The 24,553-nt window shown below is 49.7% G+C and overlaps 2 protein-coding genes across 5 annotated transcripts in view; one reads left to right on the top strand and one right to left on the bottom strand.

The window, feature by feature from the left end:
- MEIOSIN (meiosis initiator) overlaps positions 1-10,453 on the bottom strand; it is a 25,398-nt gene extending 14,945 nt beyond the window's left edge. Inside the window, exons 1-4 of the mRNA XM_038525549.1 lie at positions 10,426-10,453; positions 8,468-8,707; positions 6,783-7,147; positions 5,563-5,633 (exon numbers count right to left, since the gene is read on the bottom strand). Of these exons, the coding sequence (XP_038381477.1) occupies positions 5,563-5,633; positions 6,783-7,147; positions 8,468-8,707; positions 10,426-10,453 (704 nt within the window). The remainder of the gene's footprint in view (positions 1-5,562; positions 5,634-6,782; positions 7,148-8,467; positions 8,708-10,425) is intronic.
- Positions 8,493-23,479, top strand: FBXO46 (F-box protein 46). Of its 4 annotated transcripts, none has more exons than XM_038528552.1 (3): positions 8,536-8,625; positions 19,594-19,918; positions 20,485-23,479. In XM_038528552.1, the coding sequence occupies exon 3, from the start codon at positions 20,563-20,565 to the stop codon at positions 22,414-22,416; it is 1,854 nt and encodes a 617-aa protein (XP_038384480.1). In that variant the 5' UTR covers positions 8,536-8,625; positions 19,594-19,918; positions 20,485-20,562; the 3' UTR covers positions 22,417-23,479. The 4 variants fall into 4 exon arrangements, with proteins under 4 accessions (XP_038384479.1, XP_038384480.1, XP_038384482.1 ...); XM_038528554.1 differs by lacking the exon at positions 8,536-8,625 and adding an exon at positions 17,638-17,657; XM_038528553.1 differs by lacking the exon at positions 8,536-8,625 and adding an exon at positions 17,740-18,174.
- The last annotated feature ends 1,074 nt before the right edge of the window (positions 23,480-24,553 follow it).

The following is a 24,553-nucleotide window of genomic DNA, read 5'->3' on the forward strand; positions in this document are numbered from 1 at the left end:
GTCACGTGTGGACATCCCCCTAGCTCTCCCAGCCTCCTCCCTGGCCTCCTCCAATCCAGCCTGTTTACTAGACCCAGGGTGATCTCTGAAGCTGCAGATCTGGCCACGGTTTTCTCATCTGTGCAATAGGAATGAGGATATTCCTTAAGGCTCAGAGGATTATCAACAGGACTGTGTGTGTGAAATCGCCCAGCACACAGCCTGATACTCAAGTTACCTAGTAAGTGCTCTGAACCTCTCGATACCATCCTATTATTAAGGACCAAGTGTAAACTCAACATGGCTTATAATGCCCCCTCCAGACCTGGCTCTGCTGACCATACTGGTCTCATCTCTTACTTTCTTTGGTTCTCTCAAATCAACTGGCTCTGACTCCACTGGACAGATGAGGTACCACTGCTAAGGGCCCTCAGCCCCATGCTCATACATTTCTCTGAGAGCTGGGGAGGGGGTGTGGACCACTGTATCTCTAGCATCCAGAACAGGGTCTGGCACACTGTGGGAACTCACTGAATATTTGCTAAATAAATAAAAAGGGTATGACAGAAGTTGACTCCTGGGCTAATGCAAAACTTCCAGGATCTAATCCCTGAATTCATAATTTATAATATACCTCCCCACATACACCTCTACCTCTCTCTTGACAGATGGGGACACAAAGACATTGGAGTCTCTCTCCCAAATTACAGGCCACTGCCACTACTCACATGACTCCTTTGGGAATGCCCAGACATCCCCATCTCCACCAGTCCCTGTGTCACCTTCCCTCAGGGCTCTGTTCAATTGCCACCTGTCCCAGGAAACCCCTCCCTCACCCTCTTCTCCTGTTCTGAATGTCCATAACACTTTGTCACCTGCGGCCTGGCCACGCCCAAAATACTCTATTGATTATCCAGCGGTGTTTAGTTCCTACTCACACCCACAAACTGGCACCTCTTCTTTGCCAGACCCTAAAATAATTTTTCTCATGCATTCATTCAGCAATTACTCATGGAACACCTACTAAGTGCCAGGAATGCTGTTAGGTGAGGGGATAAAAGTATAAAAGCCAAAATCCCCTTCTAAGTGCCCACAGTCCCGTCAGGGATAAAGTCATTAATCAAATTGTCACACAAACAAACATAAAATTCCAATTAGGACCAGAACCAGCTATATAACTTGTTGGGGAGGGGAGCCTTATGAATGAAAATGTGGGGCCCCCTTTTTAAAAATGAAGAATTTCAAGATGGTGAGAACAGGGCATTAAACCAAGCCTCAGGCTCCTCTGTAACTGCATGAGTCACACACCCAGGAAGTTGGCCCTGATGGAGACAAAGAAGTGCTGCTTGGTGCTATGGAAGCTTGAAACAGGTGGCTTTGAGCCACTCTATTTTTTTTTTTTTTTAAGATTTTATTTATTCATGAGAGACACAGAGAGAGAGCGAGGCAGAGACACAGGCAGAGGGAGCCCGATGTGGGACTTGATCCTGGGTCTCCAGGATCACGCCCTGGGCTGAAGGCGGCGCTAAACTGCTGAGCCACCCGGGCTGCCCTACGTTTTCCCTCAGGAAGTAAACCTGGCCAGAATTAGTTCTGAAAGATGAGTGGAGATACATAGGTGAAGAGGGAAAAAGCACATTTCGGAGAGAGGGAACCTGTGCAAAGGTCCTGTGGCATGAGGAAGCATGGAGAACTCAAAAGAACTAGAGCTGCAGTGTCTGGCATACAGTAAACAAGGAGTCTTGTGGGGTGAGACAAGGCTGGAGGAGATGGGGCCAGATGAGGCAGGGTCTCAGAGGCTCATAGTAGAAAAGTTTTGCTTTTATCTGAAGCCCAACAGGAAACCACAAAGGGGCTTTATGCAGGGAATGATACTATTAGTGCCCCCTCTCAAAACCACTACGAATATAGAAGACTATACATATTTGTCAGCTAAATGAAGGAATGAAAGAGAAAAAAACAAACAAACCCAAATCTCTGGTCTCCAGTTACCTCCTGGTAGAAACCATAATTTTCAGAGGCAAGGGCATTGGGGTGCTATCTTTGGAGGTAAACGAGGTAGGGGGCACTCTAAAGTCCTGTATAGCCCTGATATTTACTTTTTGTACACCACTTGCCTTCTGTTCTAGAGGACTCCCTGGAAGCCCCAGCGAGAGGACACAGAAAGCAAGGAAGAAAAAGCATCCAGGCTTATTAAAGAGATAGGTGTTCCCTGAGCGTGTCTGAGAAAAAGAGTTGCGTACAGTAGTCCTTGGGTGTTTACTTGGGGTTTTGGCAAAGCATTGAGAGCCTTCTATGTGCAAACACAGAAGTTGCAGGGGGAAAAAAATTCGAGGGAGGAAGAGGGTGACGAGGCATCACAAAATCTTGGCATCTGCTAGGCAGTAGTCCTAAGTAGGTGTGACCTGGGCTGTGCTCCTAGAGCAGGAGGCCTCCAGGAGCTGTACTTCCTCCCAAGGCCGTCCCTTTCCTTGCTGGATGGTTCTGGTTTCAGACAAGTTCTTTCCTCATGAGATTTGTAATTTTCACCAATCCCAGCTCTGCCCTCTGGGTCTTCAAGGAACAGGCCAGCTCCAGCCACTTGGGTCCTTTTTCTGTTTCTCTAAACTGCCAAGTTTCTTTCTGCCCTAGGGCCTTTCCTATTCCCTCCACCTGGAATGTTCTTTTGCTCTGATTGTTGTATGGCTGTTTTTTTCTTTGCCATTCAGCATTTAGCCTAGATATAACCTCCTCAGAGGGGCTTTTCATGACCAACAGATCAAACTAAGTATATTCTTGGTCACATCCCCGTATTATTTATCAAAATCTGAAATCTTCTTTCTCTGTTATAAACACCACAGGGCAGGGATTTTTGTCTAGTTTATTAATTGTCATATCATAGATTGACTTACCCTTTAGACACAGTAAGCACAGTACCTGTCTGGTGCCACTTTTAAGAGCTCATAAAAATGCTTTCTTTCTTTTTCTTTTTTCTTTATTTATTTTTAAGATTTTACTTATTATTCATGAAAGACACAGAGAGAGGGAGGCACAGACACAGGCCCAGGGAGAAGCAGGTTCCATGCAGGGAGCCTGATGTGGGACTCGATCCCGGTCTCCAGGGTCATGCCCTGGGCAGAAGACAGGAGCTAAACCGCTGAGCCACCCAGGGATCCCTCTTTTTCTTTTTTAAAGATTTTATTTTGGGGCACCTGGGTGGTTCAGTGGTTGAACATTTGCCTTTGGCTCAGGGCATGATCCCAGGGTCCTGGGGTGGAATCCCGCATAGGGGTCTGCACAGGGAGTCTGCTTATCCCTCTGTCTATGTCTCTGCCTCTCTCTCATGAATAAATCAATAAAATCTTTTAAAAAAAGATTTTATTTTTAAGTAATCTGTATACCCAATGTGGAGCTCGAACTCACAGCCCCGAGATCAAGAATCGCGTGCTCCACCGCTGGAGCCAGCCAGGCATCCTAAAAATGTTTTATTTTCTTTTAAAATCTATGCTGATGGGCAGCGTGGGTGGCTCAGTAGTTTAGCGCTGCCTTCAACCCAGGGTGTGATCCCGGAGACCTGGGATTGAGTCCCACATCGGGCTGCCTGCATGGAGCCTGCTTCTCCCTCTGCCTGTGTCTCTGCCTCTCTATCTCTGTGTGTCTCTCATGAATAAATAAAGTCTTAAAAAAAATAAAATCTATGCTGATGTTGTTGTAAACTAAAACTTTAAATATGTTTTTAATGGAGGAAGGGTCCCAAGAAGGCAAAATTGCTTAGGGCCCATGATAAGTTGTATGTGGCCCTGGCCAAATCCCTAGCTTCTAGAATAACAACCAGCACTTAGTGTTTCCTCTTCCCTGAGCTAATCAGCCTGAGCCCTCCCTAGTTTATTTTACAGGAGCTGGAAAAGCCAGTCCAAATTTCTCATATTAAATAAAGGAAAACCAAGGCCCAGACCCTAATTTGCTTTAATGTGTGCAGAGATTTAAGAATAAGAGCTGTCCCAGGGACACCTGGGTGGCTCAGCAGTTCGAGCATCTGCCTTCGGCTCAGGGCATGATCCTGGAGTCCTGGGACGAGTCCCGCATCAGGCTCCCTGCATGCAACCTGCTTCTCCCTCTGCCTGTGTCTCTGCCTCTCTATCTCTCTCTGTCTCTCATGAATAAATAAATAAAAATCTTAAAACAAAACAAAAAAAAGCTATCCTAAAGTGGGACATAATGGGGGACGATCCCAAGAGGCAGCATAATAGTTGGTTTTAAGCTCTAGCATTTGAATAAGACAGACTTAGAGTGAAATCCCAGCTCTGCCCCTTGCTGTGTGACTTTAGACAAATGTTTTAACCTCTCTGAGGCGGTTTTTCACTCATTTCTAAAATGGAAGTGGCTAGAAAGTTGACAAATGGAGTGGAAGTACCGTGTTGGATAATTATAGTTGATAAAATTGTTTTTGGTTGACCAACAGTTAATCCCCCTTGTCTGGTAATACTTTCCTTTGGAACCACCCCTCCCCCACTCTAGGTCCATGTGGTTCAGAGAGGTCGATTCCAGCCTCCCGCTCCACTAGGCAGCACAGAACTAAGGTCCAACTGGGAAGAGTCACAGTGATTGGATCAGGATTGGGGTCATAACCCATGTTTGGCCAAACAGAATCAAGGGATTCCTAAAAGAGACTCTCTGCTGGGGTTTTCAGGCTGGTAGGATATGGCCCTGGAGCTTCTGGGAGCTATCTTGCCCTCACAAAGGGAAGGCCTGCTTGAGAAGGAAGCCAACACAGGGCAACAACAGAGCCAAGAGAGGCAGGTTCCTGGCAACATTATTTAGCCCTCACCCAGAACCAGCCAAGCTTGATGCCCCTGAATTTTTAGTTCAAATGACCTGATGAATCTCCTTTTATGCTTAAGCTGGTCTTAGCTAGGTTTCTGTTACTTGCAACTAAGAGTCTTTATTAATATAGTGACCCCTCCCCACATCTAGAAAGGGGGGAAAAGACTCCCTCCCAATTGTTGGTAACCTCTGGGATTCCAGGAGGAATGGGCTGCACGGGACAGGCCTTCTTCATTTTCTTCATCGTGCTCCTTCTGAGCACAGTACCTATGTAGAGAACCTGAACAAAGCAGATGCTTAAATTGGAAGTTAATAAATGAATGAAGAGATGGATGGACAGTAAGTCATTCGGGGAGATAGTGAGGATAAGATGAACTCTGGCTCTCTTTTCTTTATCCAGGCTTGGGAGGGAAGGAGAAATCTGATCAGACTCTCCATTTGCTGTGAACATCCCTTCTATGAGATTCCTAACACTTAGGAGGTGCTTGATGAATGAATATATGAATAAAAGAAAGGAAGGCAGGGCATTTACAAAACTCAGAATGTCAAAGCCTGCAGGGCCTCTGAGATGATCTTTGGCAATTACCCAGAGTTCTCTCATCTTAAAAATGGTGGTAATATTCACACCTACTTCCTTGTGGAGTTGTTGTAAGGATTAAAGGACAAACAAAAGGGCTTAGCAAAAGTCTAACAAACAGTAAATGCTCAGTAAACATTATTGTTATTTTTCAACCAGAGTTTACAAAGCTGGAAGGGAGATAGGCAGGGGAGAGCCCTTACCTGTCACTGGAACCTAGGGAACTGGCTCTGGGCCATTCAGGGGAACACAAGTTTCTGCTGGAGCCCCACATCTGCAAAGAGGGAAAAAGAAAGAATTATTAGTTACCTCTGGGATTCCAGGAGTAATTGGCCACAAGGTGGGCAGCCTTCATTTTCCCCATGTGGTTCCTTTGAGCTCTCAGAGATCCCAAGAGTCCCCAACTCCTAAGAATATGGGCCCAGAGACCAAATTCAAACTCCTAAACTCTAAACTGAAATTCATGAATCCCAAATTGTAAATCTGGGTCAAGTCGTGATCCGCACCCAAAACTAAAAGCAGCAAATTCCCTAACTTTAACTTCAGAACTTTGGTCTTAACATTTAGATATTAGACCGTCAGACCTGAAAACCGTGGTTTGAGATTTCTAGACTTCGATGTTAAGACACCAGAACTATGACTTTAATCTCCCAAAGTGAGGATCTAGAACCCAAAAAGGTGCCCTCCCAAGCCTAAAAACCCTAAACTCTAATATTGAGATACTCTAGACCTCCAAACTGTCCACTTTTGATCTCCAAAGACAACCCCCATCGCAATCCCATTAAGATCACAGACTACAAACCTTAATAGAGAACCCAAACCCTAAAGTAAGAAACCCAAGTCCCCCATCTCCCCCCTCCCCACCCCGAGCAAACAAGTCTCCCAAATTGACCTCGGGTCCAAAAATAAAGATCTCTAGACCCCTGAACGCCACTTCAGACCTTCAAATTGTGTCCCTCCCAACCCTAAAATTGAAATCTCACATGTGAGTCTCAAAATTGAAGCCCCATACTCAACATGGGGACTTCAGGCCCTAAAATTTAATCCTCAAAGTCCCTAAACCTCATACCTCATACTCTATACTGAGATTCTAGAACTTGAATCTATCCTGAGGCTTCAAACTTCCCAAATCAGACCTCAGGCCCCCAAGTTATATTCCAGAACTCACAACTAAGACTTCTAGATCCTAAAATTACGATCTCCAGATTTCAACAGGAAAGCTTCCAGTCACAAAAGCCAACACCTTCAGATTCTAATCCAAATTATATCTAGATACAAAGCTGGAGATCCCAGATCCTATCTCGTGACCCTAAAGCCCCCACACTGTTCAAACAGAGCCCTCCCTATCTCAGACTTGAGCCTGGATCCCCAAACCCAGGCCCAGCCTCAAACCCGAACTCCAGCTCTGCTGCCCCTGGCCTGCCTCGCTCTGAGCACCGGGCTCGCCCGCCTTCCTGTCCTCCTGAGAGCCCCCGAGGGAGGCCACGACCACAGACTGCTGCTCCTGAGGGGACCCCAGGCTCCCTTCTGGCGGGTTGGTGGCGGGGCGTCCCCCGCCCCGTTCTCCTCGGCCTCTAGCACCCGCCTCAGGACGTGCAAAATGGCGTGAGGCCCCCCCTTCTGGTTTCACGCCAGCCCCACACTCGGGAGCCTGATCAGATAGCGTCTCGCGCGCGTCCCGGGAGGCTGGTGGTGCGCGCGAGCCCCAGGCAGGCCTCGGCCACGGCGTTCCCCACCCCGGCGTGGGGTGGGCGCGAATCCCCTTGGCTCGAGGCTTCTGCGCGAGGCCTGTGGAGGAGACCAAAAGTGAGCAGCTGAGGCCAGGCCACGCCCCCAGCAGTTCCCGCCAAGGTGTGCTGGGCGCGAGACTGGAGAGGGGAAACGGCAGGGTGCAAGTGGCCGTGCGCAAGCGCGCCTGGGGAAGCGCCCTGTCTTCCAGCCCGGCTCGAGCTTGGCCTCGCGCCTCACGACAAGGCCTTTGCTGGAGCGCGCCAAAGTGCCGGCCAATCAGCGCTCAGTCAGCTGCCCGCCTTTTCCGCGGGCCACGCCCCCGACTGGCCACGCCCCCTCTGGCTCCAGCCCGCCAGAGACCGGGGATCCTAATAAGGAGGCGGGGTCTCCCCAACTGCCAACTCTCAGGAAGAAAGAGAGATCTAGTCAGCCTCCTTTCTGGCCCTCTTTCCACCATTTTCCTTCGCTACATATCTAATGAGGGCCTACTGTGTGCCAAGGATCGTGCTAAAGTTGGGAATTTCGCCGCTGTCTTTCCGGTGCATTCGGGAAGGCTCACAGATCTTGAGAATCTAGTGATGTTAAAGAGCAATAAATTGAGAAAAGATTCAAAGAGGAGAGCCATTGGAATTGGCCCTTAGAAGCTGCTCTCCGCACAGAGACATATATTCATTCCTTGACAGCAAACGCTCTATTTTAGAAACCTCTTCCTCACGGCGGCCGGTGAGGATGGCCTGGAAAATATAGCTTGAGGGGAAGGGATGTAACGACCTAGTGGAGAGTAGAGGCCCTGATGTCCAACACACTTACGTTCAAACCACCTTCTTGCTCTGTTGCCATGGAGAAGAGGCGTCACCTCTTCTTGCCTTAACTTTTGCAATTTTGGGATAATACTTGCCTTGTCTGCAGGGTGTCTGGCAGGTGGTTAGTATGCAGTAAATATTGCACAACACTTGCTCTGGGTGCTTGAACGAGATATGCAAAAGTGTCTGTCCTCATGGAGTTTCTGTGATGTTGACTAATTCCTAATTCACGGGAACAAGTGAAAAATTAGTGGAGGTGATGGTAAGAAAATCGGGGGAGGAGATGGAAAAACGTTGGAGAAAGTACAAGGCACTATTAATTATTATGTTAATGTGCAAAAGTAACTCGATACACTTGCTCCTTCTCAAACCCTTCAGCCCTCACAAATGTCTCTGCAGTTTGCTCAATTTCTTTCCAAGGGCCCCGGGCCAAAATGGAGGAGGCTGGACTCCATCTCCCAGTGCGCCTGGCGGGGGCGCTCTCCCGCGCCTGCGCCGCAAAGCGCCCTCTCGGCCTCCGGGGAGTTAGAGTAGTTCCTGTCCTCAGCCCGCCCAATTTGCTTCCTTTCCCCACCTCCAAGCGGGATCATGCTGCCTTCTGGGAGGTGTAGTCCGTGGCCGCTCGGACTCCAATTCCCAGCGGGCTTCGGGGCGGGAACCCGGAAGGGGAGGCTGGAGAGGAGCGAGTGGGGGAAACCCGCGTAGCCGAGAGAGCTGCGGCGCGGGGAGATGGTGAGAATTTCGAGCGGGGGCCGGGGGCGCTTGAAAGCTGGGGCGGGGGTTCGAACCAGGTGCGAGAAGAAGGAGGCAGGGGCTAAAGAAGGGGCTGGACGAGGAGAGATCGCTTTGGGGAGGGGTTCGGGAGGAATGGGAGCCGGAGGGAGTAGTAGAAGAATGGGGGCTGGGGAGGGGTCTTGGAGGTGGGGAGGGAGTCGAGCTTTGGGATTGATTGTAAGGGAGGTCAGAGCTGGGGAAGGGAGTCCCGAGTTGGAGAAGGGGCTGGGCGTCCTGGCAGAGGCCCTGAAAGGAGCAATTTCGAGGCAGGTAGCCTAGGGGATGCGGAAAGGCTTGGGGGTCAGGGCTAGATGGATAAGTGGGTCTGTAGGCTCCGAGAGAGAGACCAGCTGAGGATGAGGTGGGTTAGGGCCTCCTGATCGGATTGGGGGCAGGAGGGCAAGCTGAGGTGGCGGGGGAGAGAAATCAATGGTAGAGTGCTGTGTTGGTTAGGCTGCCGTGCTGGGCATGGGGTGGGGAGCATGGCATTAGGCGCCTGGATGTAAGGATAGTTTGCCTAGACTAGCCCGAGACTCCAGAGAAACTGGACAGAAGGGGCCATAGAGAGACTTTTTGCACTCTCATTTCTTCAGTGGGATCTCAGAAAGTATAGTGCTTTCTGTGCTTTGACAGTCCAGCATTCAGATCTCTTACCCTGTCACTCCTTTGTGACCTGGGCAAGTCTCCCCTCTCTGGAACTTGGTGCCCTTATCTGTGTTGCGGGAACAACTTGGAACAACTTGCCACCGAGAAGAGGGGAGGCTCCTTAAGATTGTTACCCTCCCTTGGCAATAAGTCTTTAGTCTCCGGAGCTCTTGGTGGGAAGTTCCCCACCCCAGGAATGTGACTGGGTCACAGGTGCTAATGGATTCCCTCCTTATCAGGCCAACCCCAGAGGCGTTTTTCTCAAAACCTGGCACTGATCTGGGCACACCCCAGCTTAGAAGCATGCAGGGGCTCCCCACAGTAGATTACAGCTAACACTTACTGTTTAGGAAGTGCCTGGCTCTTTTCTTAACTCATTTAATTCTGACAGCACCCCAAAGGTATAGGTGCAGTTAGGTTGCAGAGGCACAGAGAGCTTAAGCAACTTTCCCAAGGTCATCCAGCATTAAGTGGTAGATTCGGGATTCCAACTGAGGCATACTGGCTCAGAATCTGCTTTCACCACTCTGATTTCTCCCCTCCTCTTATACTGAAATACAATGTTATGAGTAGGGCAGAGACTCCAGAAGAGAAGTGGTCTTCAGTTCAAATTTTAGTCCTGCCATCCATTTGCCGTGTGTCCTTGGGCAAGTCTTTCAGCCTTTCGAGAACTATAAAATGGGATCAGTAATCCTAGGAAGGTTAGAGGCTCCAGAGAGGTAATAAGCACATAAGGTTCTTGGAGTAAGTGCTCAAATACACATGTGTTGTCATTTTTTGAACAGGGAGTGGGAAACAGACTTGAGAAAGAACATAGGAGACAGAGACCAGTGAGGGATACATTAGCTAGGTTGCGTTTTCTTCCTCCCACAGGCTACCCCCATATCTGGCTCGTCTTTTTTCTCACCCTCTACCCTTGGGCTTCAAGTCGAAGGGTGACTCCCCGATGGGGTGCTCAGAAACTCAATCTGTCCCCATCCCGATCCCCAGCCAAATATAAATAATTCACTTGCTGATGCCCAGCCTGGCCCAACTCCAGGTATTTCAGTGCATAGGAAATATTTCTGACAACTCTATTTTCTCCCTCCAACATTTTGGTTATTCCAGCCTTACTGGGCAGTTTGGCAACTTTGTAATTCATCTTGAAACAGTTTGGTTCATTTGTTGTGAGGCTTCCTGAGTTTATCACTAAAGTTCTCTGGCACTGATAGGAAAGCTTGTGGTTAAAAGTATTGGCCTTAGATAGGCCCGGGTTCAAATCCCTACCTCTGCTGCTGTATGTCCTTGGCCAAGTTGTGTTCCCACCCTGGCCCTCAAGTTTTCTTGTGCAAAATGGGGCCACATTCCAAACATGGGGCTCTTGTAAAGAGTTGATGAGGTTAACATCTATAAAATGTGTAGTACATATGAAGTTCTCAAGAAGTCTGAGGTCTTTTTATGATTTTTATTTAAAAAAAATTTTTTTAAAGATTTTTATTTATTTGACATGGGGAGAGAGAGAGCACAAGCAGGGGGAGCAGCGGAGGGAGAGGCTCTCTGCTGATCAGGGAACCCAATGTGGGGCCCAGCCCAATGCTGGGATTGTGACCTAAGTCAAAGGCAGATGCTTAACTGACTGAGTCACCCAAGCACCCTAATTTTTATTCTTTTAAGAAAAAACTATGGAGCATGTGCTTTGGAACCAGAACGCTGAGATTTGAATCCTGGCTCCATCACACACACTTAGGCAAGACACTTAACCTCTCTGGACCTCAGTTTCTTCTAGAAAATGGGCATTCATTCCCTGAGTGCTCCACAGTGTTGATAGAGCACCTACTCTGTGCAGACAGACACCCTGCCTTGGGGAGCTCCTTGTTGTCACAACGCTGGTGGCATTCGTGCTTATTTTTCTGATTTGGGTTTCCTCTTACTGATTCATTTGCAGCCCCTCATGCTAGCTCTGCCTCCTTGTCATTGCATCATTACTTTCAGGGGTCTTTAACACTTTGTCTTCAGCTCTCAGTGAATTATCTGAAAGCCTCTTGATCTGGGGGAAAGTTTGGCAGCCTGTATGTCACATCTGGGTCTCCTGGGGTAATGTGACACCTCCCCCCCCCTTTCCTTTATTTGTCTGTCTTAGGAAATTTGTCTGCTTTCCAAGTCATTTTGCCTTTTCTGAAAATCTTCAGTGTGCTTTCAGCCTGTGCTTGTCCGAAGCTTACTCATACAAAATGATATTTTTACCATTTCTAATGGTGTATTTCTAGCAGCTTGGGTAATGCCATATGACTCCTAAAACCACAAGTTTTCTGAAAGGCTTGGCTCATCACCTGCTCCATGATGCCATCCTGACCCCTCGATTAAGATCAGAACTGCACTTCCAGTCCTCTTACTTGCTATATTTGTTTCCCCACAGCCCTTGCCACCTTGGAACTTACTCAATTTTTACTGTCCCTGTCACCAATTAGTATGTCAGTCCCACGAAGGCCCAGGATTTTTTGTCTCCTTTTCCCCGTATACTCCTAGTGCCCAGAGCAAGTGCCTGGCACACAGTAGCTGCTCTGTAAATATCTGTTTGATTAATAGTTTGGAGACCTAAAAAAAAAAAAAAAAAAAAAAAAAAAAAATAGTTTGGAGACCTAATACCCACCAGTATCAAAGGAATGACCATACTTTGGTGACTGTGAAGGACCAGGAAAACAAAGAGGGTTCAGAACATAAAGAGGGTTGAAATTTTGGTTTAGTCAATGATTTCCAAACTCCTAGGTACTAAGTCTCCCCTTGCCTTACTTAATAAGCCCAGAGCCTGAATATTGAGCCTCTCCTTGGTACCTAGCTGACACTGAGCCCTCTGCTGGGTTGATTGTGAATCATCAGGCAACCCGTGGGTGGATACTGTTATTAGCTGCATTTTACAGTGGAGGAAACTGAGGCACCAAGGGTTAAGCACCCTACCTATGGTCACACCCCCAAAAGTGGGAAAGTGGGGTGTCTGCAGGCCCTGCCTGGGTTCTGCCTGCATCCCAGATCTCTAGATCCTGAGGATTGGATGATTCCTACCGTTGGGGAGAGCCGTTGGAAAGGAAGATTTGAGAGGGAGAGAGGCCAGCAGACCCTGAGGTCAAAAACCCAAGGGAGGGATGAATCAAGATTATGGACAGAGTGGGGGTGAGGGTCCAGGGGGTGGGAGATGGAAGGAGCAGGACCAGGAACAGAGCCCCAGTATCCTGCTACCAATTCCCGTGTGACCGTGAACCAGTGCATTCCCTGACTGCCTGCTCTGTGCCCGGCCCTATGCTGACCTGACCCTGACAGCCCTGACCCTGGGACAGAGGCACCCCAAGGAGGGGGCGGGCCTCACTCGAATCAGAGTGAGGGGGGCCAGGCATCCACTTTGTATTCCCTTCTTTCTTTCTTTGCTTTATTCTTCTATAGTTGACATTGTTTCCAACTTTTTTCTTTTTAAAAGATTTTAGTTATTTATTTGAGAGAAAGAGTGAGCATGCACCAGTAGTTGAAGGGGCAGAAGGAGAGAGGGCATCCCAAGCAGGTTCCATCCTACTACCCTGAGGTCGAGATCTGAGCTGAAATAGTCAGAAGTTCAACTGACTGAGCCACTCAGGCACCCCTTGTTTCTAACTTCTTGGGGTGCACACTTAGCTTGTTCATTGCTAGCCTTTTTCTCTGTGCATTTGTGGAAACAGGTTCTCTCTAGACCTCCTGCAAGCTGTCCTCCCAGGCTCTCCTTTCACCTTTATCTGGGGATTCCTTTTGCCTCCCTTCCAGGCTAGACCTGTTTCTTTGATCTGATAGCTCCTTTTCTTCATTCACTGCTTCATTTTGGGGAAGCAAATCCTCCGGTAGTTTCCTGAGAAGGGCTCCCAGACATGGTATTTTTGTTTGTGCAAACTTACACCTCTCACAGAAAGGTTTTAAGCAGGGGAGTGATATGGTCCGATTTATGTTTGAAGCAGCAGTCTCTCTGGCTACAGGGAAAGGATAGAGCCTAAAGAGCTAAACTAGGCCAGTGAGCCAAGTGCGGAGGCTGGAGCAGCTGTGCTTTTGAGGAGAGGTCCCAGCCTTTCAGAAACCCACAGGCTAGAGGGGGGAGAGGCCCTTACCCAGTTCATTGTCATTCAGCAATGACGGTGACAGGTGCTGCCAGCGGAAGTCTCAGGAGGAAGAGAATCCTGAATAGCTTGGGAGGACACTGGAATAACTCCTGGAGGAGGTGCCATCCTGCCTCCATCCTGGGAGCAAGATTTCCACACGTGGACTTGGCTGGAAGCAGCCAGCTTTTCCCAAGAGGTCCCCAGTAGCTCCTGTGAAGACAGACAGTAGGGTGGTGTTAGAGGAGTCTGTTCAAATAAACATGCATTGCACACCTCTGATGTGCTAGGGCATGACTTCTCAGATGTGCCTATGAATACCCTAGAGAGCTGTCAAAGTGCATGTTCTGCAGGTGTAGGGCAGCAAGAGAGACACCATTCCTAATGCATTCCCAGGGGCTACTGTTCCAGGGAACTCACTCAGAGGAGCCAAGAGCTTGGTGCTAAGAGTTGGGGATCCAGCAGTGAAATTAAGTAGGCAAGAATACTGGTCCTGGGGGAGCTTTCCTTTTAGTGAAGGGAAACTGACAATAAACTTTATAAATAGGGACTCCTGGGTGGCTCAGCGGTTGAGCATCTGCCTTCGACTGGGGGTGTGATCCTGAGTCTGGGGATCAAGTCCCGCATCAGGCTCCCCACAGAGAGCCTGCTTCTCTTTCTGCCTATGTCTCTGCCTCTGTCTCTCTCTATCTCTCACGAATAAATAAATAAAATCTTAAAAAAAAAACTTTATAAACAAAGTTTCTAGTACATTAGATACTGATACGTGCTAAGGAAAAAAATAAATGGGGAAGAGAAAGGTGAGTGTGTATGGCCATAGGTGAAGGGCACTGCAGTGTTGGAGGACCCAATGAGATGATCCGGACAAAGTCCTACTCAGTGACTAAACCTGCTGGCGCTTCCGGAACTCCTGCCACAAAGCCAAGTCTGAGGGCAATTGCTTCACCATTCCGTGCCTCCACGTCCTTGAAATGAGGTTAAAAATAGTGAGATGATAATGAAAATCCAATGAGTTAATATTTGTAAAATGCCTGGAGCAAAGCCTGGCTCCCAGTGCTGGGGTGTGAACTGCCATTGTGATCAGTTTCTCTCTTGATAGATTCATGTGGGTCATGATGGTTTACTTGGATGTCTGCCCCCCTTTCTCACAAGCTCCTTCTGGTGAGCTCAGCGTCATCTCTGCATGCTCAGCGACTAACTCGGAGCCAGCACACAGGAGGGCTTTGGAATGTCAGATAAGGGATGTAAACTGGATTCTGGAATGGCTGGGGGCATTCCACCGAGAGTGTTGATCTTGTGGTTCAGTTCCTTATCAATTTTATCTCTTCAGCCCATCTCTTACGGAGAGATCTATTGCAGTTTCTCATAAGAATTGTGGATTTGCTAAAGTGTGTACCAACAAAGCGTATTGCTTTTTTGCTTTATATATGAAGCCATCATGTTAGCATGTATATTGAGAACTTTTGTGTGTAACAGTTCAGTTTGTTTCGTTACCACCTATGTGCCTACTTCTACTTTTTGCTTTTGTCAGCTGTTACTTTTTTTGTTAAGATTTTACTTATTTATTCACAAGAGACAGAGAGAGGCAGAGACATAGGCAGAGGGAGACGCAGGCTCCTCACTAGGAGCCCCATGCAGGACTCGATCCCCAGGCCCCAGGATTACGCCCTGAGCCAAAGGCAGACACTCAACCGCTGAGCCACCCAGGCGTCCCTGTTACTTTTTTTTTTTTTTTTTTTTTTTTAAGATTTTATTTTGAGTCAGGGCTTGAACCCACAACCCCGAGGTCCAGGGCTGAGCCAGCTGGGCACCCCCCATTACTGTTTTGTCTTTTTAATGATATTGTCACCCTTCTACTTGTCTCTTGATTCACATTTGTCTAGTCTTTTTCCATTTTTAAAATTTCCAGGCTTTCTGTGTCATGATGTTTTACAAATAGATGGATCTTCATGGAGCATTTTCTGAAAGCAGACCTAGTAAAGGGCCTTTTTGTAGAGAGCTCAGTGTGGGGGAATTAGAAAATTGTGCCCCAGTGACCTAGGACACAGATGGAACCTGGGTGTGAAACAAGGTTTACACTTTATGTTTAAAACATACATTTTTAGGACATGTTGCTGCAAGGGAGGGAGCTTTGCTCTATTCAGTCATTACCATGCTGGCCAGTGCTGCTGGGGACACCTGATGACCCTGATTACTCTGGCCCTTCTGGGTTCCCTGTCCAGTAGAGGAGACTGATCCATCCCTACACAGTGATAACTCAAAGTGGTCAGGGCTAGGATTTGGGACCCAGAGGCCCTCCTCTGGGCGAGTGGCAGGTTTCCAGGAAGGGAGCTCAGGCAAGCCCTCTCTGTTAAAGCTACATTTGAGCAGAGACACAAATGAAATAAAGAACTGAGCCATATGGATATCTGGGGGGAAAGCATTCCGGTTAGTGGGAACAACAAAAAGACCACGGAAGGGGAGAGCTTTGTGACTCTGGAGTAAAAAAGCAAGTTGGCCAGTGTAGGAGCCTAGAGGTGGAGTCTGACCCAGCCTGGTGGATCAGCTTCTTGGAGGATGGAATGGCTGAACTAGGATGCCAGAGAATAGATAGCAAAGCAATAATAGAGCACAGTGATCCTGAATCAGATTCTTTGGGTTCACATCCCTGCTCCAACTCATACCAGTTCAGTGCGAGCAACCTGTCCTGCTTCAGTTTCTTTATTCCTACAGTGGAGAGGCTAATAGCTTCTACTGAGGATCAGACAAGGCCCAAGTACTCTAACTTCTCTCTTTGCCAGATCTGGTGCCCACCTGGGTCCACTGGGGGTGTGGAGGAGTGGGGAGGGAAGAGGTTGGACCTGCTGGGTACCTGGGCTTTTTTCCCAAGGGCACTGGATAGAGTCGTGGTAGGTTTTGAACAGGATAGGGTGGGGTCTGGTTGGTGCTTTAAGACCCTCTGGCGGTCAGGCACAGGATGATAGGAAGCAGGCAAGGGGGGGGGGGCAGGTTGGTGGGGGCACAGCTGACTCCTGGATTGATGCTTGCGGTGGAGCCACCTTGGGGTGTCTCTTGAATTGGCCTGGCATTGAAAGGATCTAGACCAGCAGTGTTCAACAGACATACCATGCTAGCTGTATGTGTAACTTAAAAACTTATAGTAGCTACATTTTAAAAAGCCGAAAGAAAGAGAAGTTAATTTTTTCTTAAGATTTTATTTATTTTTTCATGAGAGACACAGAGAGAGGCAGAGACATAGGCAGAGGGAGAAGCAGGCTCCATGCAGGGAGCCCGATGTGGGACTCGATCCTGGTATCGAGTGATCCACACGTATTTCCTAATTCGTAACAGAAGCCCCCCCACCGCCAACTGCAAAAAAAAAAAAAAAAAAAAAAAGCAGTTGAGCCGAAGGCAGATGTGCTTAACCGTTCAGCCACCCAGGTTTACCGAGATGAAGTTAATTTTAAGTATCTTGTTTAACTAAAGTATATCCTAAGTATTATTTTAACAGGTAATTAGTATTTAGAAAGCATTATTGAGGCATTTAATATTCTTTTCTTGTACTGAGTCTGAATCAGATTTGGGGGGCTTGGTTGGAAAGGCTGAACAGAAAGGTGCCTTTGGCCACACAGCCTGAGCCTTGAATGCCAAGCCCGGAGGCCGAACCCAGTGCCGCAGGAGTCGTCGCAAAGTTGTGCCATTTGTTCTTCAAGGATGAAGTGATCCCGTTGCCCAGTTTCCCCCGCAGGGAATCTCGCTCTTCAGGGTTCCCAACCAAAACCTGGGCGCACCTCTCTGCCCGGTTTCCTTCCGCCCTCGAATCTCCATCCCCGAGCCTCTTGGCCCTTTAAATCTCAACTGTCAATCAGAGCTCCTGTTGAGAGGGAACGTCGTGCAATAAACCTCTCCTTTGAATACCGTGGCCTCTGTCCCGGCCTTGTTCCTCCGTTTTAGCAAGAAGTTGGGAATTGTTCGACGCTCTCTTACACTCGGCCCTTTCCACACCCCCGTCACCTCTCGCCTACTCCTCCCTCTTTCGAAGTTAGGCCCCTTCGCCAAGGCCTTCCTTATATGGGCACGGCCCCGAACGGCAGCCGCTCATTGGCTGGGGGCGTCACGCGCGGGTCTGTCAACAAAGGGGCGGAGGGAAACTAGTCGCCCGCTTGGCCGCGCGACGTCTGGAGGGAAGGAGCGAGGGGGCGGGCCCTCTCCCTCCCGAGCGCCTGCCTGCGTGCGGCCACCCTCTCCCGCCGCAGGGGGGCGGGGCTCAGGGATGGGGTACTTTGGGGGCGTGTCTAGCTTTCGAGGGTAGTCTGAGTGGGTTGGCGGGGTGGGGGGGGTTACAAAACTGAGGGGCTCCCTTTGCACTTAAGCGGTATTTGGGGGCTTGAAGTGTTTGTGCATGGATGTGGGGGATTCTTGGGGTTCCCTTGGGGTTTAGGTTTTGGGTTGTTTTGTAACGTGGAAGTTTCAGTTGTATTGTAGGGGTCTCCTTTGTGGTTTGGGATGGTAGGTGGGCGTGTGATTTGGGGAGCTCCCGGAGAGACTTAGAAGCAAAGTCAAGAAGCCAGGAGTGCCCGTGTTGGAGCCGGAATGCCTGGGCTTTCGCCTTTCTCGAGTTCTTCCTACCTGTCTGACCCGCGATTTGGGGTTAAACCTTTCTGTGCCTCATCTGGACACTGGGACTAATACACTGCCTGCTTCCTGGGGACCGGGGAGGATTAGCAGGAATTGTTAGAACAGTACCTTATAAGCTCCATTGAGCCATGCGCCTTGCAATAAGCACGTGTCATTGGTGAGGATTCTTCGGGAGTGTTTGCGGGGGTGGTATTTGGGGCTTTGGGAAATACGTGGTTTGGAATTAGTCTTATGTGTTAGGGAGCTTTTATGTTTTCATGAGGTTTTTTTTTTTTTTTCAGTTGGCGGTGGGGGGGCTTCTGTTATGAATTAGGAAATGTGGAGATTTAGAAAGTGTTTGAAGGGGAGTATAGGATTTCAGGAAACTGGTCTTTTGGGGCATGTGTGAGGTTGGGAGATTGCTGTGTGTGTTGGAGTAGTCGGTAGACGTGGGATTTGTGAGGCTTCCTTGAGATTGGGGCCTTCTGTGCTAAGGGGATATTTATAGGTTTGGAAGTTTAAATTAGGATTTGAAAGGGTCTGGATATTTGGGGGAGGGCGTTTGTATTCTGGAGATGAGGGTAGGAACTGATTGGAGGATTTCAGGGAGTAGCCAAGTTGTAGATTGTATCTATAGAAAATGGCTTTTGCTGTGTTCATGCCTGTTCCTGGGCATTTAGATGTGTTGGTGGCTGGTAAATTTAGCCATCTATAGGTGGGCTCAGTCCATACTACAGGGGTCAGCAGACTTTTACTATAAAGGACCTGATACTGACTATTTTAGGCTTTTCTTTAAAGCCATATGTCCTCTGTTGCAACTACTCTGCCATTGCAGTGTGAAAGCGGCCATAAAGAGATGAGCATGTTTCAGTAAAATTTTACTTGGAAAGATAGGCAGGGGGCCGTATTTTAATAAGTAAAACCTTAAAAAGAGAGAGAGAGAGACAGAGAGAGATGGAGGATTATGCTACCTGTTGATCCTGCAGTGGAAAGTGGTCATGTCAGACTCATTAGCAGAATTGCCTCCAGATTAGATCATGCACGAAGTCGTTGCAAAATAAAATGGTCATTGTTGAGAGAGCCCTGAATTGAAACGTTCTAAAACCAAGTTTGAGGGGCTATTTTTTTCTTTTCTTTCTTTTTTTTTTTTAAGATTTTATTTATTCACGAGAGACACAGAGAGAGAGGCAGAGACATAGGCAGAGGGAAAAGCAGGCTCCCTGCGTGAATCCTGATGCAAGACTCGATTCCAGGACCCCAGGATCATGATCTGAGCCAAAGGCAGACATTCAACCACTGAGCCACGAGGTGCCCCTTGAGGGCCTGGTTTTATGCTAAGTAATCCTTCCCTACTCAGTCTGCCAGTGTCCAACTGGAAGAGAAAACTAGACTAGAAAAGGCTTTCTTCTCTCAGAGCTCTGTGCCTGTGCTTAAGGGAATTAATTACCTACACAGTCTTATCAAGTGTGTGCATTTTTCTGGGTGAGGATACACAGCTTTGAGAGATTCTCAGGGAGCCCTGGGACTCAAACAAAGTAAAGAGCCGATTTCTTTTTTCTTTTCTTTCTTTAAGATTTTATTTATTTATTTATTTTAGAGAGCGCCAGAGAAGGCGCACGAGCTGGGGAGAGAAGCAGAGGGAGAGGGACAAGCAGACTCCGTGCTGAGTGCGGAGCCCGACGCGGGGTTCGATCCCACGATCCTGAGATCACGACCTGAGGCGAAACCAAGAGTCAGATCCTCAACCGACTAAGCCACCCAGGCAGCCCAAAGAGCTGATTTCTTAAGGGCCTGTCTGGCTCCTCTCACCTCAGATTTTCTTCTTCCGTCCAGCCTACTTCATTCCTTCCTCCGTGGGCTCAAGTAGCCATACCTGTGGGCAGGGCTGGGAATTCTTGTCTTTTCAGGAACTGGCCTACTAGGTGAGCAAATGGAAGAAGGAGGAACTGTTAGTTGGTACTTTCACTTAAGTTCAGGGTTATGGCAGCAGGAGGCCTCTGGATCATGAGTCGAGGCAGTTGGGCCATGTAGTATGACCTGCAGGGTTGGAGCAAGGTGCTAGCTTCAGTTACATTCTGGGTGTTTATTTTATTTTGTTTATAGATATTTTACTTATTTATTTAGAGAGACAGTGAGTGCAGGCAGTGCGTGCGTGGAAGGGGTAGAGGGAAGGGGAGAGAAGCTCAAGCAGACTCTATGCTGAGTGAGGAGCCTGACGTGGGGCTTGAGCTCAGGACCCCGAGATAATGACCTGAACCAAAACCAAGCCGCTCAACCAGCCGTGCCACCCAGGCCTCCCTGTTCTGGGTGTTTAAAGACCAGCTCTCATTCCCTCTATAAACCCTCCATTTGCTCACCTGTGTAGTGGGGCAGGATTAGAGTTCTTAGTGGGCTAATTTGGTCTGTCTCCTCAGAAGTTAAAGTTGGGGTGGTAGGAAGAGGGCAGGCTAGTCCCCCAACTCCCCAACCTTCTCTTCCCTGTCTCCAGGTAGCCTGTGGAACCTCCCCTGACCATCCAGGTCCTGCGATGCAGTGAACCCCTGCTTGTCTGCCACCGTTCTCCGGAATGGACCGCAGCAGCCTCCTGCCCTTCCAGCTGTGGTGCCCCCGGCCCTTTGGCACCTACTCGCAGAACCAGCCGCGCCCACCTACTGCAGCCCTCAAGCCATCGGCCTGCCCAGAGCCAGGCAGTGGGGCTGAGCCAGACCACGGGCCTGCCCACTCAGAGAACACCCCGCCTGCCTTGGCCACAGAGGCCCCTGCCTCCCAGCCTGCTCCACTCCTCTCAGCAGCTGCTGCTGGCGATGAGGGCCGAGTCCTGCTGGACACGTGGTACGTCATCAAGCCCGGGAATACAAAGGAGAAGGTGGCCTTCTTTGTGGCCCACCAGTGTGGTGGGGGCAGCCGGGCCAGCTCCATGAAGGTTAAGGGGCACTGGGGCAGCGACAGCTCCAAGGCTAAGCGGAGGAGGCGCTGTCTTGAACCTACCAAGGCTCCACCGGACCCAGGGGGCCCAGAGGGGCCCCCCGCTGCTGAGGGGGCCCCAACCTCAACTGGTGAGGACGTCGACCTGCTCTCTGTGGCTGAGATGGTAGCCCTAGTGGAACAGCGGGCCGCCCTGGCCCTGCAGAACTACCCTCGCCCCGGCACCCCAGCGCCTGTGGTCTTTGTGTCAGCTGAGCAGGGTGGGCCTGCCAAGGGGCTGGGATCTGAACGGCGGTCTGGTGGTGGGGACTGCAGCCGTGTGGCCGAGGCGGTGGCCCACTTCGAGGCCCAGCGGGACAGCCCTCCATCCAAAGGCCTCCGCAAAGAGGAGCGTCCTGGGCCAGGTCCAGGGGAGGTACGCATTGCCTTCCGCATCTCCAATGGCCGAGAGCCCCGTGCACCCGATGGCAGCTTGCCCAACGGGAGTGGGGGCCGGCCCGGTTGTGCCTACCCTGGCAGCCCAGGCCCCGGGGCCCGAGCCAAGGACAAGATCACCTGCGACCTGTACCAGCTCATCAGCCCCTCCCGGGACGCCCTGCCCAGCAATGTGGAGTTCCTTCTGGCTCGGGCGGATGAAGCCAGCGAGGGGGAGACACCAGTCCCTGCCAGGCCTGAGGACACTCCCCCAGCACCCCCTCCACCCCCTGCCCGGGACTGCGGAGCATCAGGCTTCCATGTGGATGTGGTGGTGACGGGTGTGGTGGATGAATGCATCTTCTTTGGCAAGGACGGCACCAAGAACGTCAAAGAGGAGACAGTGTGCCTGACGGTCAGCCCCGAGGAGCCGCCCCCACCTGGCCAGCTTTTCTTCCTCCAGTCCCGTGGTCCAGATGGGCCCCCTGAGCCACCCCCGGCCGACTCACCAGCCACCGCACCAGGCCCGGATGATGCCGAGGGGACAGCAGACACCTCTCTGTGCCGCCTGTACCGGCACGTGTCACACGATTTCCTGGAGATTCGCTTCAAGATCCAGCGGCTGCTAGAGCCGCGACAGTACATGCTGCTGCTGCCCGAGCACGTGCTGGTGAAGATCTTTAGCTTCTTGCCCACGCGGGCCCTGGCAGCCCTCAAGTGTACCTGCCACCACTTCAAGGGCATCATTGAGGCATTCGGTGTGCGGGCCACAGACTCACGCTGGAGCCGCGACCCACTGTATCGCGATGACCCTTGCAAGCAGTGCCGCAAGAGATACGAGAAGGGTGATGTGTCGCTCTGCCGCTGGCACCCCAAGCCCTACCACCACGACCTGCCTTATGGACGTTCCTACTGGATGTGCTGCCGCCGAGCTGACCGCGAGACGCCTGGCTGCCGCCTGGGTCTGCACGATAACAACTGGGTGCTGCCCTGCAATGGGCCAGGTGGCGGCAGTAGTGGTGGCGGTGGTGGCAGCACTGGCAGCAGTGGGGGCCGGGCTGGCAGGGAGGAAGGGAGGTGAAGCCGGGGGAGGGGAGGGGAGAGCCCACCATGCCCACCCCTCCCCCCTCCCCCGGGAGCTGAGGGCCAGAACTGGGTCACCAGCCTGTGCCCCCCAGTCCGGGCAGTGTTGATCCCCACCCCCTCCAGAACTGAGATGGGGTTCAGGGGGATGATTGAGAAAGCACTCTGATCAACTGACCCCTATTGATTTTCTACTCTTCAGACCCAGGGCCGTTGACCCTCAAGGAGGGTGTTTTTTATCAGCATCTCAATTTCTCCTCCATTCAGCCCCAACCCCCTCCCTGCCACTCTCCACCCCAGGGACCCACCAGCAGGGAGCAGAAGGCAGCTAATTTTGGTACTCCGCAAGGGTTCCCCCATTCTGGCCCCCTCCCGCCCCCCCTCCCCCAGGTCTCTGTCTCTGGAGCCATGTTCTCCCTCAAGAGGCTGCAGCATGCAAGGTTGGCACCTTTCCTGACCCACCACACCCGGGCTCACCTCCTCTTTAGGAATTGGGTCCCACGGGATCACAGATCAGATGTGGCGGCCCTTTTCATGGCAGCCTGCCATTTCTAGACATTGGCTCCGTTAAAACAATAAAAATCACTGTTTTCTCCTTAACCTAAAGCTACCAGTTTCTTCACTTCCCCCAGAGGGGAAGAGAAGGGGAAAAAAAAATTGAAGTATAGATTCCCCTCCCCCATCACTGAAGCTATTATCATCGCTTCTTCCCTCCCCCAAAAAGCTGTGAAGCCCTTTGCCTCGCTCTTGACAGCGTGGGGGGCCGGTGGGCAGGGACTGTGAGTTTGCATCTCTGGATTGTTTTTACTTCCACTCTGGGTACTCATTCAGGTGTGGGGGTCTCTCCAGCCTCAGCCATACATGTTTCTTCAGAATCCTTTGGTCAACGGAGACCTTGATTTTCAGGCAGTTTGGTCTGGGGTATTTTCGTTTGTTCTGTTTGGGGTTTTTTGTTTTTGTTTTTTGTTTTTTCATCTTTGTGGTTCTGGAAGCTTCTGGTGTGTGGCATCTGACCAGTTTTGAATTGGTCCTTTCTATAAAATCGATATTTATAAGGCTGGGCCCAGACTGGTTTGTGTGTTGTTCAGGGAGGGGTTTGGGGAGAGAAGGGAGCCAAGGATTACTGCATGGTGAGCTGGAAAAGATTGGGAGAAGGATCCTTAGCCAAGTCCCTTAGCTTGAGATTATTTTTGACTCTTCATCTGTGTCGGTTTGGATTCAAAATCTCAAAATAGTAGTAGCTTAAGCAAGATAGTTTTCATTTCTTTAGAAATCCAGAGTGGGCAGCTATGGTGGCCCTGAAGTTGTCAGAAACCCAGGCTGCTTCCAGCTCACTGTCCTTTGGCTGTGGCCCCGCTAGAACTCCAACCATCACCAATTTGCAGGAAGAAAAGGCCTCCTTCCTCGCAGAAGTACTATATTATACCTATATGTATATCTCACTGATCCAAACTTCAGCCATATGGAAGGGCTGTGAGGGAGACTGGGGACATGCAGTTTTTCAGCTGGGTACATTATGCAAAAAAAAAAAAAAAAAACACCCCTTTTACTAAAGATCCATATAATCAAAGCTTCAAAAAGTCACTTAATTATTTACTAAGTAAAAAGGGGAATTGAGTGATTTTAAAAATTCAAATATAAAGGAAGAGGGAAGGATGGATATTGAGAGATAATTAACAGTATGGTTTTTGTTTTTGTTTTTGTTTTTTGTTTTTTGTTTCGAGAGAAGAAGAGAGAATCCCAAGCAGGCTCCACATTCAGTGTAGGAGCTGGACACAGGGCTCGATCCCATGACCTGAGCCAAAATCAAAACTGGGATGCTAACCATCTGGGCCATCCAGGCACCCCAACAGTCTCTGACATCCTTTTTTTTTTTTTTTTTTAAGATTTTATTTATTTATTCATGAGAGACACAAAGAGAGGCAGAGACACAGACAACTCCCACAGGCAGCCTGATGCAGGACTCGATCCCAGGACCTGAGGCAGGCACTCAACCACTGAGCCACCTAGGCGCCCCAACAGTCTCTGACATTCTTATCAGGAAATAAAAATGACCAGAGAGACTAGGATGTTTCATAGTAGTTACTTTAATACTTAGATTTTAGAATCAAGAGACCTGGGTTTGAGTCTTGGCT

The sequence above is a fragment of the Canis lupus genome, chromosome 1, assembly GCF_011100685.1.
Source record: "Canis lupus familiaris isolate Mischka breed German Shepherd chromosome 1, alternate assembly UU_Cfam_GSD_1.0, whole genome shotgun sequence".
NCBI classification, from domain to species: Eukaryota; Metazoa; Chordata; class Mammalia; order Carnivora; family Canidae; genus Canis; species Canis lupus.

Bases quoted from the DNA above. Each gene is read 5' to 3' on its own strand.
- FBXO46 (XM_038528551.1), top strand. From the start codon at position 20,563: ATGGACCGCAGCAGCCTCCTGCCCTTCCAGCTGTGGTGCCCCCGGCCC.